At 43.9% G+C, this 14,383-nt stretch overlaps 1 protein-coding gene across 1 annotated transcript in view; it reads left to right on the top strand.

Moving 5' to 3' along the window:
* The window catches only part of PPIP5K1 (diphosphoinositol pentakisphosphate kinase 1), a gene marked incomplete at its 5' end in the record, with an annotated part of 48,704 nt that overhangs the window by 23,274 nt on the left and 11,047 nt on the right, over positions 1–14,383 (top strand). The window contains 6 exons of the mRNA XM_082005168.1: positions 605–712; positions 2,010–2,126; positions 2,451–2,615; positions 3,731–3,821; positions 8,906–9,028; positions 12,944–13,006. Coding sequence (XP_081861294.1) covers positions 605–712; positions 2,010–2,126; positions 2,451–2,615; positions 3,731–3,821; positions 8,906–9,028; positions 12,944–13,006 — 667 coding nt within the window. The remainder of the gene's footprint in view (positions 1–604; positions 713–2,009; positions 2,127–2,450; positions 2,616–3,730; positions 3,822–8,905; positions 9,029–12,943; positions 13,007–14,383) is intronic.

Here is a 14,383-nt window from a genome sequence, read left to right as displayed (position 1 = left end):
TCCTTTGTACTGGTGGGGTTCATTTCATGTCCATCAAGGTGATGATGCTACACAGCAGCATGAGCGCCACTTCAGGTATGACCATTCCCGAGCAGTGTGGGGAGACAATGAGGGGTGGGCTGCCCTGCCTTCTGGAGCCCAAGGGTCCGGTGTGGCTCTGTAGACTTTTCATTCAGCATCATGTAAAAGCAGCTTCACTCAGTCCCTTATTTAGCACAAGTTCATCCCTTGTACTTCTTTTGAGATGACTCTAAAGTACTCCATTCTGTAGCCACTATTTGAGACTGACTGTGTTTGGGAACCTGCTGTGGGTTATGCTTTTCTCCAGTCAGCATGGCACAGGGGGCTTGCAGCTGGATGTGCTCAGATCTGCACGTGGATTGTATGGGTAGCTGTAGTGTCCCTCTATGCAGTTGCTCCTTATTGTAAGCATCCTGCCCTCATCGCAAGGCCATCTCTCTTCATGCAACTTAAGCAAGGTGTTTTTTGTCCTGACAATGTTGTTATCTTGTGGAGAGACAAACTCTCTCAGACCCATTTCACTGAATGCTGCAAGGTGTCTGCTGTTGCTTATTCCATGCGACTGTTTATGTGTATATATCAGGAAAACAAAGACCAGCAGTGGAAGAGAGCCATGGACTATTTGAGTGCTATCTCAGAGCTGAACTACATGACCCAGATTGTTATCATGCTCTACGAGGACAACAACAAGGTGAGGGATATAGATGTAGGATAAAATCCTTCCTGCCATGATGCAAGGCACAGCCCCTGAGAGAAGTTCATCTGGGAAGTTTGTAACCTGAGCTCTCCTCTCCACTTGTGAATAAAGATGGACGGATCATTAACACAACTGCTAGTTTTGATTTTTAGGTGGGAGGCAGTGACCCAGTTAACGCTTGTTACATGTAAGCGGAATGCCATCCTGAGCAGTAATACCAAACTTAAGTAATCAGTACTATCTATTTTAAAGCATTTTGTAAAGCAAAATAATTTGCTGTTTCTTAATAGTAATTACAAATGAACAGTAGGAATAAAAAAATAAAAGCAAATTATATTTGGCATTTTTTTCCAAATATTTCTACAAAATATCCAGAAATTCCACATTCATTAACTTTTTTTATTTTAAAAATATACTGATATAGTTAGGGAAGTATATACTGCTATCTTCAGGAAGTAAAGAGAATCATTTAAAAAACAGCCAGAATGTGGAAGCTGATGGTGATGACAAAGTAAGTAGGTTTGGCACTGAATTGCACATACTGAATCCCAGGTCCTGTGACTCAGGTCCTGTACTGCAGGAGGTTGTAGCGGGTGAGGGGAGCAGTCCCTTTCCTCTATATGCTATAGAGTTAGAATCTTCTATTCACAGAGCTGATACAGGGTTTTAATGGTAGAAGCAAAACATTTCCTAGTGCTGTTTGTCAAAAAACCCCCAGAACTCTGAATAGAGCTCTTAGAAGTGGTGTAAATCTGTTAGTAAGTAGAGGTGGTGAAACTTCTGGTTTTACATCATTAATGCCAAATACTGAAAAAGTACTGGCTTCCCTTAAAATAAATAAATAAAGTTAATATTAGAGACAGTTACTTAAATCTTGAAACAACCTGATTAAAGTCCAGGAGGGAACCAATCTCTCCCTGCCCCAGTGTGTGCTGGTTTTGCAACAGGAGTGGATCAGAAGGGGCTGTGTTTTAGGTTTGTGTATATGTGTGTATACACACACGCACACAGAGCCCGATTCTGTTTTGGTCCTCTGGTGGCTGTTGTCACAAAATAACAACAATTTAAATGCCTCAGCTTTGTGCTAATAAGGCTGTCCTTTTGGATGAGGAAAAACCTAGAGCCGTTATGTTTGTGATTTCTTGTTGCTTCCGCTTTCCTTCCAAAAGGATGCGCTTGGGATGCGTGCTGCACCAGCATGGCGGGGCGGCCCAGGTCCAGACCATGTCCTATGCTGACAGTGGGACTGATTTTTATTTATTTACTTACTCTCTGTGCCTCGTGTTCACAGGACCCATCTTCAGAAGAGCGTTTCCACGTGGAGCTGCATTTCAGCCCTGGCGTGAAAGGCTGTGAGGAAGACAGAAACGTGCCCACAGGGTTTGGCTTTCGGCCTGCCTCCGCAGAGGTGAGCATGCTGCCTGAATGCAAACTGCCCTGCCTGCTGGGGATGTGGTGAGCACAGGCCCGTCGGCAACCTTGCTGTTCTGCCAGGCTCTGCTGCTGTCCAGTCTCCAACAGCAAATTGTCCTCTGACCTTTCTCTTGTGCCTGCAGGCTGTTAGCGGGCTATGTTCCTTGCCTAACTTTTCTAGGGTTTGTCGGGGCAGCCTTTGAGAGTGCTGGTATCCTCCTGAGCTCAGCAGAGCTGGGAGATCCAAGGCTGGAGTCAGTGCCTGGGTAGTGCTTGCAAAGGCCACATTCCTGTAGGTGTCAATGTTTCCTTACTGCAGAATGAAGACAAGAAAGCAGACCAAGGTAGCCTGGAGGACCTCTCGAAAGAAAAGGGCATCAATGAGCCGGATCATGCACAGCAAAGGTCTCCACAGCCTTCTGAGCCGGTCAGCATTCAGCGAAGATCACCACTGATCAGGAACCGGAAGACAGGGTCCATGGAGGTAACAATGCGATGGGTGCCCTTGGTTGTTCTAATGAACATCTTTTTCTTGGTTTTGGTTTCCCGTCATTCATTTTAATGTGCCAGAGTTTGAGTTGATTCTGGGAAAGGATCTGCAGAAGTTAAAGAGGGATTTTTTGGAAGGTAGACCTCCCAAACTCCTCCTCATTGAGGAAGGACAGGAGGAACACAGGTCAGAGGAATTGATGAGGAAGAGCAAGTAAGGAAATGCTTGAGAAACACAAGAATTATTTGGATTACATGCTCTGTAGAGGCATCAATGTACCAGCTACAAGATTGCATGCAACCTCTTCACCTAGCTACGGTGACATCTTTGCCTTCCCTTAGACTCCAGTCTTTGCCTATCACAGTTCAGCTCCGCATTTCTTGTTCCTGTCTCCCATCTAAGATCTCATGCAAGCTGGAGCTCCCTGCTAACCAGTGTGTTTATTACAGAGTGTTTAAACTGTTACAGCATTTCAAACTGTCCCATTGACTGATCTGCTAAAGTAACAAAGATCGATTTTGTTGTTACCTCTCTCCATCAGGGCTGTTATGTGTCATAAGGCTACCTTCACAGTCCGCAGGTAGCTGGCACCTTCAAAGTGCTCCAGGAATTGCCCCTCCTTTTGGAGAGGTTTCGCAGGCATTTTTGCTATGTGTTTTCTGAACCGTTGAAAGCAGAGAGTTAGGGCTTGAGGTATTTCTTAGCTGGCTTCCATCTCTGTGTCACTCATGATGTAATCTTTGCATGCAGCACTTAGGGGCTCTTTGTAACAGGCATGTACTAAGTGAAAGAGGATATACTTTCCTGCTGCTAAAGAAGGAAGTCTATATCCCAGTGATCCCAGCAAGAGACTTGAGAGACAAGGAGCTCAGTACACAAGTCCCTTCATACTTTTGAAATCTCCACTGTTCCACAACCCAACACAAACTTGAAATTAAAATTGCATGTACACTGTCACAATCTTAGCATATGAGTACCTTTATGCTTCCTGAAAATTGTGATTTTAAGGAAGAGGTGTACTTTTCTTTACCTTCAAATGATGTATAAAGGCTTTTGGGACCAGTGGGTAACTTAGAGCACGACGCTGATTATACTATCTGTCTTTGCAGGTGCTGTCAGAATCTTCTTCTAAATCAGGAGGTTATCGCCTCTTCAGCACTTATTCCAGGCAGTCTTCTGAGATGAAGCAAAGTGGCTTAGGTACTGTACTTGACCTGTAGCCAGCCTGCTCACTGTACCTCTGTATTTCTGTGGGAATCTGTCTGTCTCTCCACATATACATCTGGCTTAAGTTCACTCTTATGCCTCTCTGTGTGTGTTATGTATTCTTTTAGTGTTACTGTTTAGACCACTGTAGAGACTATTTTATTGTATTTCCTTTTGTTTATGATCTTCTCCTTCAGCATCTAGCAACAGAAGATGCACTTTTTATCCTTTATAGTATGGGAGCAATAGAGCAAGCTGTGTACTTGCAGGTTGGCCTTCTGGTTCCATGTTGTTATCCTTTGTTATGCCATTTCTGAACTTGGTAGGAAGAGATGATTTTACATGAGAACTAGCATGCTTTCTGTTCCACAAAAGAGTAGTTTACATGCAAAGCTGCTCTTCATGTAAGACTATTATATTTCTACCTTTGCTTCATAAAGATCTCTTGTATGGGACAGATCTGTCATCTGCAGTGGTGTTTGACGGCTCTCTAATTGAGCTGGAATCCCTGGTTAGCCATTCTTTGCATGGTAGCTAGCGGAAGAGAATATTTTGGGCTACTTGGTGCTATCTGTCCTTGAAAGTACCATTCCTTGTCATCCTAATCTAATCTATGTCTTAACAGTTGAAATTCTTCCTGAAATATTTTTGCTAAAGCAAGATCTATTTGGAAACTGAAAAGCTGTCATGAGGTTCAAAGATAGATGTGAAACTTAAATCTTGCAGATGACTAATAAGCACCAGGAGGTGGAAATGCCCAAATTAGGCCCACTTTATTTTTCTTTAAAACCATTTTTGCATTATAGCATGGCTGTAGACTTGCAGCAGTTCTGACTCATCAGTTCTTTATTTACTCTGTTATGTGGACAACCTGCAGCCAAGAGATTTTTGAAAGACCTGCTCGTTTCTTTGTCACTTTTGAATGAGCTGCTTCTTTGGAAGCTAATTCTTACCAAGTAAAGGGAATTTTCTTCGGAGTGGTTAGGAAGTATTCCTGGAGTCTGACAGCTATGCTCCTAGCCAGTTGGGAAAATCTAAGGAGGAGTGGTTGATGCATATTGTTTTCATAAATGCACAAGAGCCTTGGCCATAGTGGATTTTGAATGTGCTATTTCATGTGGTGCATCTGCTTACTTCTGCCTTTCACAAACCACCTGCAGGATTAAGTAAACTGTAATAGACTGCCTTGCTTAGGCTTGAAGAAACCTGTTGTGTATTCTGTGAATCCATGTAAATCAATATGAGGATTTCTGAAATGGCACACAGTCAAGGAAGTGCATCTGCTTAGAGATTTACTGAGTACATCAAATGCTACACGCAAACTATTGTTACTGTTTGGATGTCTGAGTACCAGAAGGCATGTGCTCTGGAAAGCAGATATTCCAGCCTGTTTACTACAGCCTTTTCCAGGTTTCTGAGGAATGTCTATTTCGGCAATAGAGAAGACTACTACTCTAACTGGACCCTTGTACAATACTACTTTTCCTTGACAACAAAATTTGAAATGTGATCCCAGCAGGTTTAATTTTGGGTTCTTGCCTGACTTGCCTTGCTGGGAAGCCTTTGCTGGGCACTCTCCCAACTGTGAAGCTCTGCAGAGACAAAACTTTGAGTAGGAATTGATAGACCTCGTCTATGATGGTAAACCTCTGGACACTCAGCTCAGCCATCATTCTTCTCTATGTTGAGCAGAAGAGACCTGTAGTGCAACACTAGCTTGCACAATCTCCGGGTTATTAGGATGTCTGTATTTCTGTGAATGTCACTTAACCTGAGAACTTTTAAGAATGATTCCTCTTTACCTATAAAAGTCAAGCTCTGCAAGGAATCTTCCTGATTCCTCTCCTGTTTGTTTTGAAGAAACCTAATTTCTTCCCACTTTAGGATATGAAATATGCTCTCTCTGGGAGAAATAATATAGAACTCACAGGAGCTTGAACTTTGGCTTTAATACTTGTCTCAGCAGCTCTGCTATGAGCGGGTTAATTCAGATACTACTTGCTGTTTCTGAGCTTTTCTGAAAGTGAGCCTATCTCCTGTTGCCTGATCTTGTCAGTGGCTGGCTGGTGTTATCTCTGGGAGAACGGATTCTCTGGGAGAATGTCTGTTCAGGTATAACCTCATATGTTTAGGCATGCAGGAGTGGGGAGCAGCACAGAGCTCCTGTAATAACCCTGCTGCCATACCTGCCAGAATTGTGTCTTTTCTGTAATTTGAAAAAATGCCTTGAAATCTCAGTGTGGAAAAGGGGTGGGCTGCAGCTTGCTTTGTCTATGCAAAGTGGTGCTTTAGAGTATGCCTGTTTTTCTGGGCAGGAGCAAGTCCATTATTGTGGATTGTCTGCAATAGTGTGCATGCTTCTAGCTTGAGAAGCCTAGGGAAGTTTCAGTGCCTTATTTGCTTGCAAGAACACTTCAAAATAGGGTAAAATCACACCTTGCTGTTTGAGCAATAGAGGTGGTGTATTACTGGTGGGCATGAAGCTTTGTGCTGAGACTCACCTTCCTGTAGGGAAATAAGGGATGTCCATTTTTTAAACATCTGAAATATTGGATGTGCATCTGAAAATTAATTATGCAAAAAAGATCCAGCACATACAGTAATTTCTAGGAAATGTTACTACATCTGAAATCCAAATGGCTAGTGTATCATTGTGTTCTTTAGGATGCATGTGTGTGTTAACTTTCGCTACAGTGGTCTCCTAGAGTTCACTGGTGACAATTGCTGTCGTCCATAGAGTCATCTTTGTAAATTCTCTTCTGGATTAAGGATGCTAACAAAATGCCTCTGTGTACTGTACGATAGCAGAAACACTGGGGTATCTTTAGCTTAATGGTTAGTGGCACAAGGCTGCTAAAGATAGAAAGTAATAAAAATCTTCTGTTCCATTTTTATCTGCCAGTAAATAAGTCTGTTGGGTTTTTTTTGTTGTTTGTTTGTTTGTTTTTATTTAAGCCATGGAAGGATGATTAGGAGCATCATCTTGGCTGCTGCTTGACAAAATTTTGTTTGCATTCTGACATATTCCAGTTCATGCTGAGTCAGAACTGATCTTTAATTTAAGGCATTAGGAGGAAATTTTCTAAGATTTGTGTACCAGTCACCTTGCAGGCAAGAGTTCTTTGTCTGATTGTCCAAGGACACACATGTGATACTCTGTTCTGTGGGAAGCTACCAGCAGTGTCATGATGGTGGAGCAACTTAAGTTCAGTGCATACGAGAACTCTGTCAGTCGTATCCCACTGTTCCCAGGAGCAGATATTGTCAGCTTAGACTGAGCTTACATGTGAATAACTCAAAACTCAGGATCTGTGTGTTTTCTCCACAGAAGTTCTAGCTAAGAAGGAGCTTTACAGAGAAAGATCTGGGGTCCTGAAGAGCAAGGAGTGGATGCCATCGGGCTTAGGGATTTGGTTCTTCCCCTCTATTCATCTCTTGTGAGACTGTGTCTGAAGTACTGCTGTCCTGTCCTGGGCTCCCTAGTGCAAGAAGGGTGTGGACGTAGCGGGTGTAAGCCCATTAAAAGGCAGTGGAGGTGGATAGGTCCTGAAGAACTTGACCTGTGAGGAGAAGCTGAGAGAGCAGGGCTTGTTCAGATCAGAAGCTGTGGAGAGTGGAGACCCTAATGCTGTTCAGCCACCTAAATGGGAGGTTGCAGAGAAGACAGAGACAGACTGCCCTCCAAGGCGTGTGGTGATAGGATGAGAACCAACAGGTGCAAGCTGCAGTGTGGGACATTCCAACTAGCTAGGAGGAACAATTTTTTTATGGAGAATGTGCCAGATATTGGACCGGGGACCTGGAGAGGTTGCGAAATCTCCTTTCTTGGAGATACTTAAAACTTGACTGGACAAACACTAGCAAGCTGATCCAAGTTAGCCCTGCTGGGCCATTGGGAACGAAGCCTCCAGAGGTTCCTTCCAACCTGAATCATGCTATGAGGCTATATTTTAGAATCAAGAGCTGCTTGCAATATAGGCAGGATCTTTTTAACAGTAGTAACTGTTGCACTGTTCCAGTTAAATACTAATAAGCAGTATGTAATTTTTTTTTGCCTTGGCAGACAAATTTGGACAAGATCAACCTGCTTGTTTCTGGAAGCCTTTTGTATGTGGAAGTAATGTTGTTTTTAGCAGTTGGTATTCTCAGTAGAGAATGCAGCACCAAGATGGTTTAGCAGAGAATTTATAGCCAAGCAGTGGCTTTGTCTGGCCCATAATAAGGTTTTGTTTCACTCACAATTGCTGTCCTCAGTCAAAAGAACTGCGTTTCAAATGCCCAATGTTCCCTAAATATCACATAAAGTCAAGTCACTCTGCAGAACACTGTGCCTTGGAGAAGCAAACACCAGCAGTTGCCAAAGACACCAGTATTAGGTTGCCCTCCTATGCATGAGGCTGTCTTGCATGCCATATTCCTCACCATAGGGTAAGCAAAGTTCCATGCTGTGTGCGCATCTGGTGCTTTGCAAGGGTGATTCATGGAACAATTGGACCTACTCTGGAGTAGCAAGACATGACCAAGTGGATGTGAAATATCATCTGGGTAGCAGCTTGTGAAAGGAAGCTTTCTGGTCACATTGATTTCCTTACTGCTTGACAGAGTGATTAATTCAAATTTGATGACCAACAGATCAGGTAGTCCTTGCTTCTTCTCAGTGTCCTATAGAAAAAGGAGCTTTCCAAAGAGAAAGGGTAGAAGGGCAGAGAAATGAAACCCTGTGACATGAACATCAGTGATTTGGCATCCTGGCTTTCATGACATGAGTATGTAGATTTGCTGACTGGAGGATGTCAGGGTGTTTCTCATAGGTCAGGGCAAGAAAGCCAAATGGAAAAAAAAACCCTGGATGGAGTTAGGAACTTTCCCAGTGCTGAGTTTTGCGCTGCCCGTTGTGCATTTGGCACTAGTGAATTTAGAATGGGGAATACTGCCTCCCTATGCTCCTGGGCATAATTTTTTTTTCCCTGAGATTGCTTGCGAAGTGGCCAGTTCATTCCTCATTCTTTGACTAACCCTGCTTTTCTGTAGTTGCATGCAGTGGAGATATAATACTAACACCTTCCATGCCTTTCCAGGGTCACAATGCACCGGCCTGTTTAGCACCACTGTGCTGGGAGGCTCCTCCAGTGCCCCCAACCTCCAGGACTACGCACGCAGCCATGGCAAAAAGTTTGCCAGCAGCCTGACATACAAAGACGGTATGTGTGTTCCCCATGCAGCAGGTGGTTAATTTGTGGACTTTGGTGTCCCAGGGTGCTATTGAGGCAGACTAGACTGCTAAGAAGAATGACAGTTGAATGTGTATATTCGCCGCATCTACAGTAATGCATTTTATCATATCCCAAGAAATTGTGATCCTTGCTAGGACAGAACAGGAGCTGACATTGTGTGAGGAGTTTTATGCTGATGTATGGTATTGCTGGGGTCTGATTTTGGTCTGACATTTTAATACTGCTTGTTGTTGTAGAGGAGGATTTATTGGTCTAGATATTAACTAAGTTTGTCCTGGTACAGAATCCACTGCATCACATCACGTTGCTTACCTTGGTGATCTTGCTGATGCTAAACTAAGCTTTTGTGGAGACAGTAATCCTTACCCCACAGAAGATGGAGCCGTCTCAAAGGCAGAATGATATGCTTGGGGGTGGATAAGATGGGTGCTAGAGTAAGGCTGGGCACACAGAAGAGTCCAAGGTAGCTTGTCAGAAAGCAAGTGTAATAGGCCTGAAATGGTTGAGGTAAGTGGGATACTTGGATGAAACACTGCAGAAGGACCAGAAAGTCTAGTTATCGTGCAGTTCTGCAGAAACTGCCTTAAAGTTCAGCAAGACTGTGGTAAAATGTATTTATTTGGGTCATTAGTATAAAAGTTGCCTGATGCAACTTTCAGGTTAAGGGGTGTTGCCAGCTGCGGATTGATCTGCAGTTAGTACTAGTGCGTTATGCACTAAGAAGCAGAGAGTGTGTAGCTACTTTCAAGGAAATCTGAGCACCAGGAAAGACTGAGGTATCCTGGAGGAATTAGAGGATTGTAATGCACAAGTGCAAGTGTCTGTTGTGGTCCTGATAAGAAAGGCACTCAGACTCTGTAAGTACTGATTAACATACCATTTGTTGGAACGCTGAGCTGACCAGCATTTACCAAACTGCCTCATGGATAGGATCTGCACAGTTTGCTATGCCCTAGCTGGAAATCCACCTAACGTTGCACAACTTGGGCTTCCTAGCATCTGAATGGATGTAAGATTATCTGTCCTCTCTTTTTCCTTTTTGTGTTAGTTCTAACAAATGTTTTTTTAATCAATACAGAATCTGAGTGCCTTTCTTACCAGGATCATAATGAACACTAGCACTGGTGGATTACAAAGTGAGGAGATGATTAAGGCAGTAATTTGGGGCCTTTGGGGAAGACAGGAGGTTGGTTCATTTGGATTTTTGTCCAGATTTGAGACAAGGAAAATGGCCTAGCAAATCAGGGTGGAAAGATGCTATCCAGTTCTCAGACCTACTGGAACTTCAGAAATGCCATTTTATTGAGACCATTATGTATACTGGCTTTCTGTGCTGCTTTTCACTGTGTAAGAGGAAACTGAGTTGCTTCTCACCTCTTCAGGGAGCTCCCGAGCACACAACAGGCTCTAAGTGATAGAGACAGGGAGGGTGAACTGGGAGGATTTTAAACCCTGCTATATCAGTCTGAGCTGCTCAAAGCAGCAAGTGCTGGCTACTTATAGGTCCCAGAATAAGCTTATGGTGTTTGGCATAAGATATGGGTGTGAATACCAGGAGAGCCACTGAAAAGTCTGGCCACGGCTCTGGCTGCTTTTCTTCCATAACTCTGCAAGCAGCGTGAATCCAAGGCAGCACTAATTCTCAGGGAAAAGCATCAAAGACTGGTTGCTCGGTACCCAGCTAGGAACAGAACAGATTCTGCTCAGTCCTGGTGCTGTGCTGCCTTTCTCTGTAGGCTGTGTAATAGGAGCGTGCCTGCAACTGCCTACTTGTATTCAAGGTCCAGGGCAGAGTCCTGCTGCATTAGCCTAAATTCAGTGACAAGGTCTCTGCATGCTGAGACATAGCTGTACCCTCAAGTACTTAAAAGACAGACTTATTTAACTAGTATGTGACTAACACAGCCCAGAATTATTCATCTTGATGTTACACTTCTTTTTTTGTATTTCTTGGTATGCAATGGCACCCTGTGCTACCAGCGCCTTGCTGCAATTAGAGCAATTGTGAGGAAGAAGCGGGGGGCTTGGGAAAACAAGTAGGAAGCAGAAAGAGCAGAAAGAGCGTTTAGCTTCTGGGGAAGGTAGTCTGGAATGTGAAATAAGCCCTTGATCTCCATGTTCAGGCTTAAACGAGCACCAATGAAATGCTGAACAATGGCATTTAAACCAAACATCACTAGAGCTGAATACAGTAAGTGACACAGCAGCTACAGCAGACTCTTGGAGTACATTTGTATCAAGGCCTTTTTCACAGTTTTTGGGCTAATAATGTTTAAAAACCTTCAGATTCTGAAGAACATCTTTGCATGAACTCTCTGATATTTTTTCGTGGCTGTGATGCTTCAAGGTGTGGTGCATGGCTTTAGCACTTCGTCAAAGACTTGCTCAAGTGAAGTTAAAATGGCCCTTATTTGTGAAGCTTTTTTTTGCTTGGGGCTGGAAGAGGGCTCAAGAACACTTCAGTGGAAAGTTGTGTTCCAAGCTCAGGTTGAGGGAAGGTCCACTGATGGCTGTGATTTGAAGTTAGCTTGTCTGAAGCCAGGGATCCAGTAAGCTATGTTGCACTACCATTTAAATTGATGTGCTGTAAAGGCAAGGGGGGATGTCGGGTGGAATGGAGATGGTTACCAGCTGGCTGACTGCAGCTTCAGGACTTAGACACTTCTAAGGGATTGCATGTGTAGGGAAGATTGTCATGCTCTCTTTGTTGAGTTTAAAGAAAGAAAAACAATTTTTTGGGCTGTTATGCTGGTGAAGGAAATTGCAGAAAGTTTGAGACTTGGTTTAAATATATTATTTGGCCAAGTCAGTGGCTGTAGCTAGGGAAGCACAATGGGGGTGTGGAGCATAAATTGATAGGTGTATCTCCTAACCTTGGTGTAGAGGGATAGGCATACAGACCCTATTGATTAGGTAAAATGGATGCATGAAATATTTTCTAATATTTCCTAAAAGTTCCTAAATAGCAGCAGAAGGTATGAATGGCTGGGGTCTCACATGAAATCCTACACACTGATTTAGGGCATTCTTTCCCATGGTAGCTGAGGAATTTCCAGAGTGGGAAATTCAGTCTTTTTTTTTTTGGTGCATATGGAGGCTAATCCATGTCTTTTAAAGCTCATCTTTTTGCACCCCATTGGATGCATAGAGTCTGTTCTTGTACTGTCCTTCCGATGTGTGATTTCTGTGGGAGAGCTTGGCCTGGCTGGGGACATGGCCAGGAGAAGCCTGAGAACCACTCTGACAGGTGTATCCCACAACCTCTTCTGTACTGAAATGCTTTGAGCAACAGAACTGTAGAGGCATGTCTTCATGGGTCTTCTGTTTGTTGCCTAATTAGTTGATTTAGCTTTAAACTCATAAATAGCTCTGTTAAGCTTGCATTTAGAGGATGTTTTGAGCTGCACTTACCTATGCCAGGGCTCTTTAGTTCCTCTGCAGAAAGGTGGTTGTTTCCCTTGGGCAGCAGTGAATCCTGAGAACTATCCTCCTGTGGTGCTGCTGCTTGCTTGGCCATGTGTTCCCGTGGCTGTGAACATGGCCTAACTGCATCTTGCACTGGACTAAGCCTGGGTTGCTCTTAGGGTGGCTGGAAGTGTGGTGGGAAGGTGTGAGATGCTGTCTGTGATTGAGAGAGTGTGGCTGACGCCTTTGTAGTGTCAGGGGAGACCCTGGCAGGGCAGTACAAGGGAAGTGGGGAGCCGGCAGAGTGTGAGGAAGCCAAGAGATTCAGTCAGACCCGCAGGTAGAGAGTGCCAACGGGAGCATGTGTTACGGGGATCAAGAAGAAGGTGAACCTGAAAGGGTAGTTGCAAGCATATGAAGATCGGGGATCCTTAGAAGCAGACTGTTAACTGAGATGATCTGTTTTTATTTCCTCAGAGCTCTTGTCTATGCCAGCCGTAAAACGATTTTCTGTGTCGTTTGCAAAGCATCCGACTAATGGTACGTTTGCTTCCTTGATTTGACGTTCCCTCACACTTCTAACCCTATGCTCACATTCAGTTGTCTCTGCACAAACTCTCCTGTCAGCCTTCTTGTGGTTTTTTGTGTCTGTGTATCTGGTGTCCAAACATGCTTCACCTTCCCCCATTGTCTTGTTATGACTTAACTTGTTCATTCATCCTCTGTTACTGCTCAGTGGTTCCTCTGCTGTCCCCCAAGACATTTGTGTCCCAGGCGAAAAAGCAAGAGCAGTGGCTCTGTGAATGGACTCCTAAAGCAGCCTTTAATTCCACTGCTGACATTAAGGCCTTCTTTCATTCTTCCTTTTTTGGGGGTGGGGTTTGGGACGAGAATACTATTGGATTGGGGAGGGCGGGGGCAGATATCCACTCCATATTCTATAAGAGCATCAGCAGCTTAGGTCCTCAGTTTCTACAATGCAGATCTGCAGGACCAAAACAAGGGTAGCCTGAGGCTACCCATGTGTCACCTGGAAGAGCACAGCCTACGGTGGGAGAGAAGGAGGTGCTAACAACATTCCCTCTGCACATGATATTCCTCAGCACAGTCATCTTAGGAGTACTGGTAACCTCATGGCTTCCTATTTGCAAACTTGTCTGTTAGGGTGGTCCCTTGATTACTCCACGCATGGTGGTGTTGGTGGGAATAGGCTCACCTTTCCTGCAGACGTTATCCTGGGAATGGTGTCTCTCCAGAACTTTCACTCGTCTGCTGTTGGTGGACAATGCTGGCTTGGGCCTGTTGCCTTCTTGAGGTAGGAGGGGATCAGCACCATATCGCCAGGGTGTTGTAACCTGCTTCACTCCAGTCATGCTAGGAGCTATGAAGAGGCTTGGTAAAGGAGGACATTTGACAGTGCTTCTGTTGACTCACTCTCTCTGCTTCATATTGTTACTAACCTAACACCTGAACTGTGAGTCTTTTGATGTTAAAGACCTTAAGCTCTGTGGTAGCAGATGCCTTGAACTAGTGTTTATTATCCAAGTCTTGCACAGAAACTTTTGAAAAAGTTTGTTTCACAGCACCACTCCTATCTCATGGCTCCTGCTGTTGAGACAAGTTAGAACCAAAGCAGATCACTGAAAGATAGCAGGTTAAGTATTTCTGTCTTATGTGATCAAGGCTGCTTCTGCAATCTTGTTGCCTGGTAAATATGAAGAAAATTTGCTCTGCTTGATGTTCAAGATGAAAGAAGTTCAAAAGACTGTTATGGAGACCAAAACTTTGGGAAAGATGAAAGGGGAAGGGGCAGCTAAATGTGGCTTTATTGTTTCAAATCTCTGAAGGGAACTTATTTTCTGTGTTTGCTTGGTTTTGTTTTTCCCAGAGTGGCCAACTGCTCAGTTTGTTTGTATG

Source organism: Phaethon aethereus (assembly GCF_964289735.1).
Source record: "Phaethon aethereus genome assembly, chromosome: 12".
In the NCBI taxonomy this organism is placed as follows: Eukaryota; Metazoa; Chordata; class Aves; order Phaethontiformes; family Phaethontidae; genus Phaethon; species Phaethon aethereus.
This window is presented reverse-complemented; position numbering and strand designations above follow the sequence as displayed.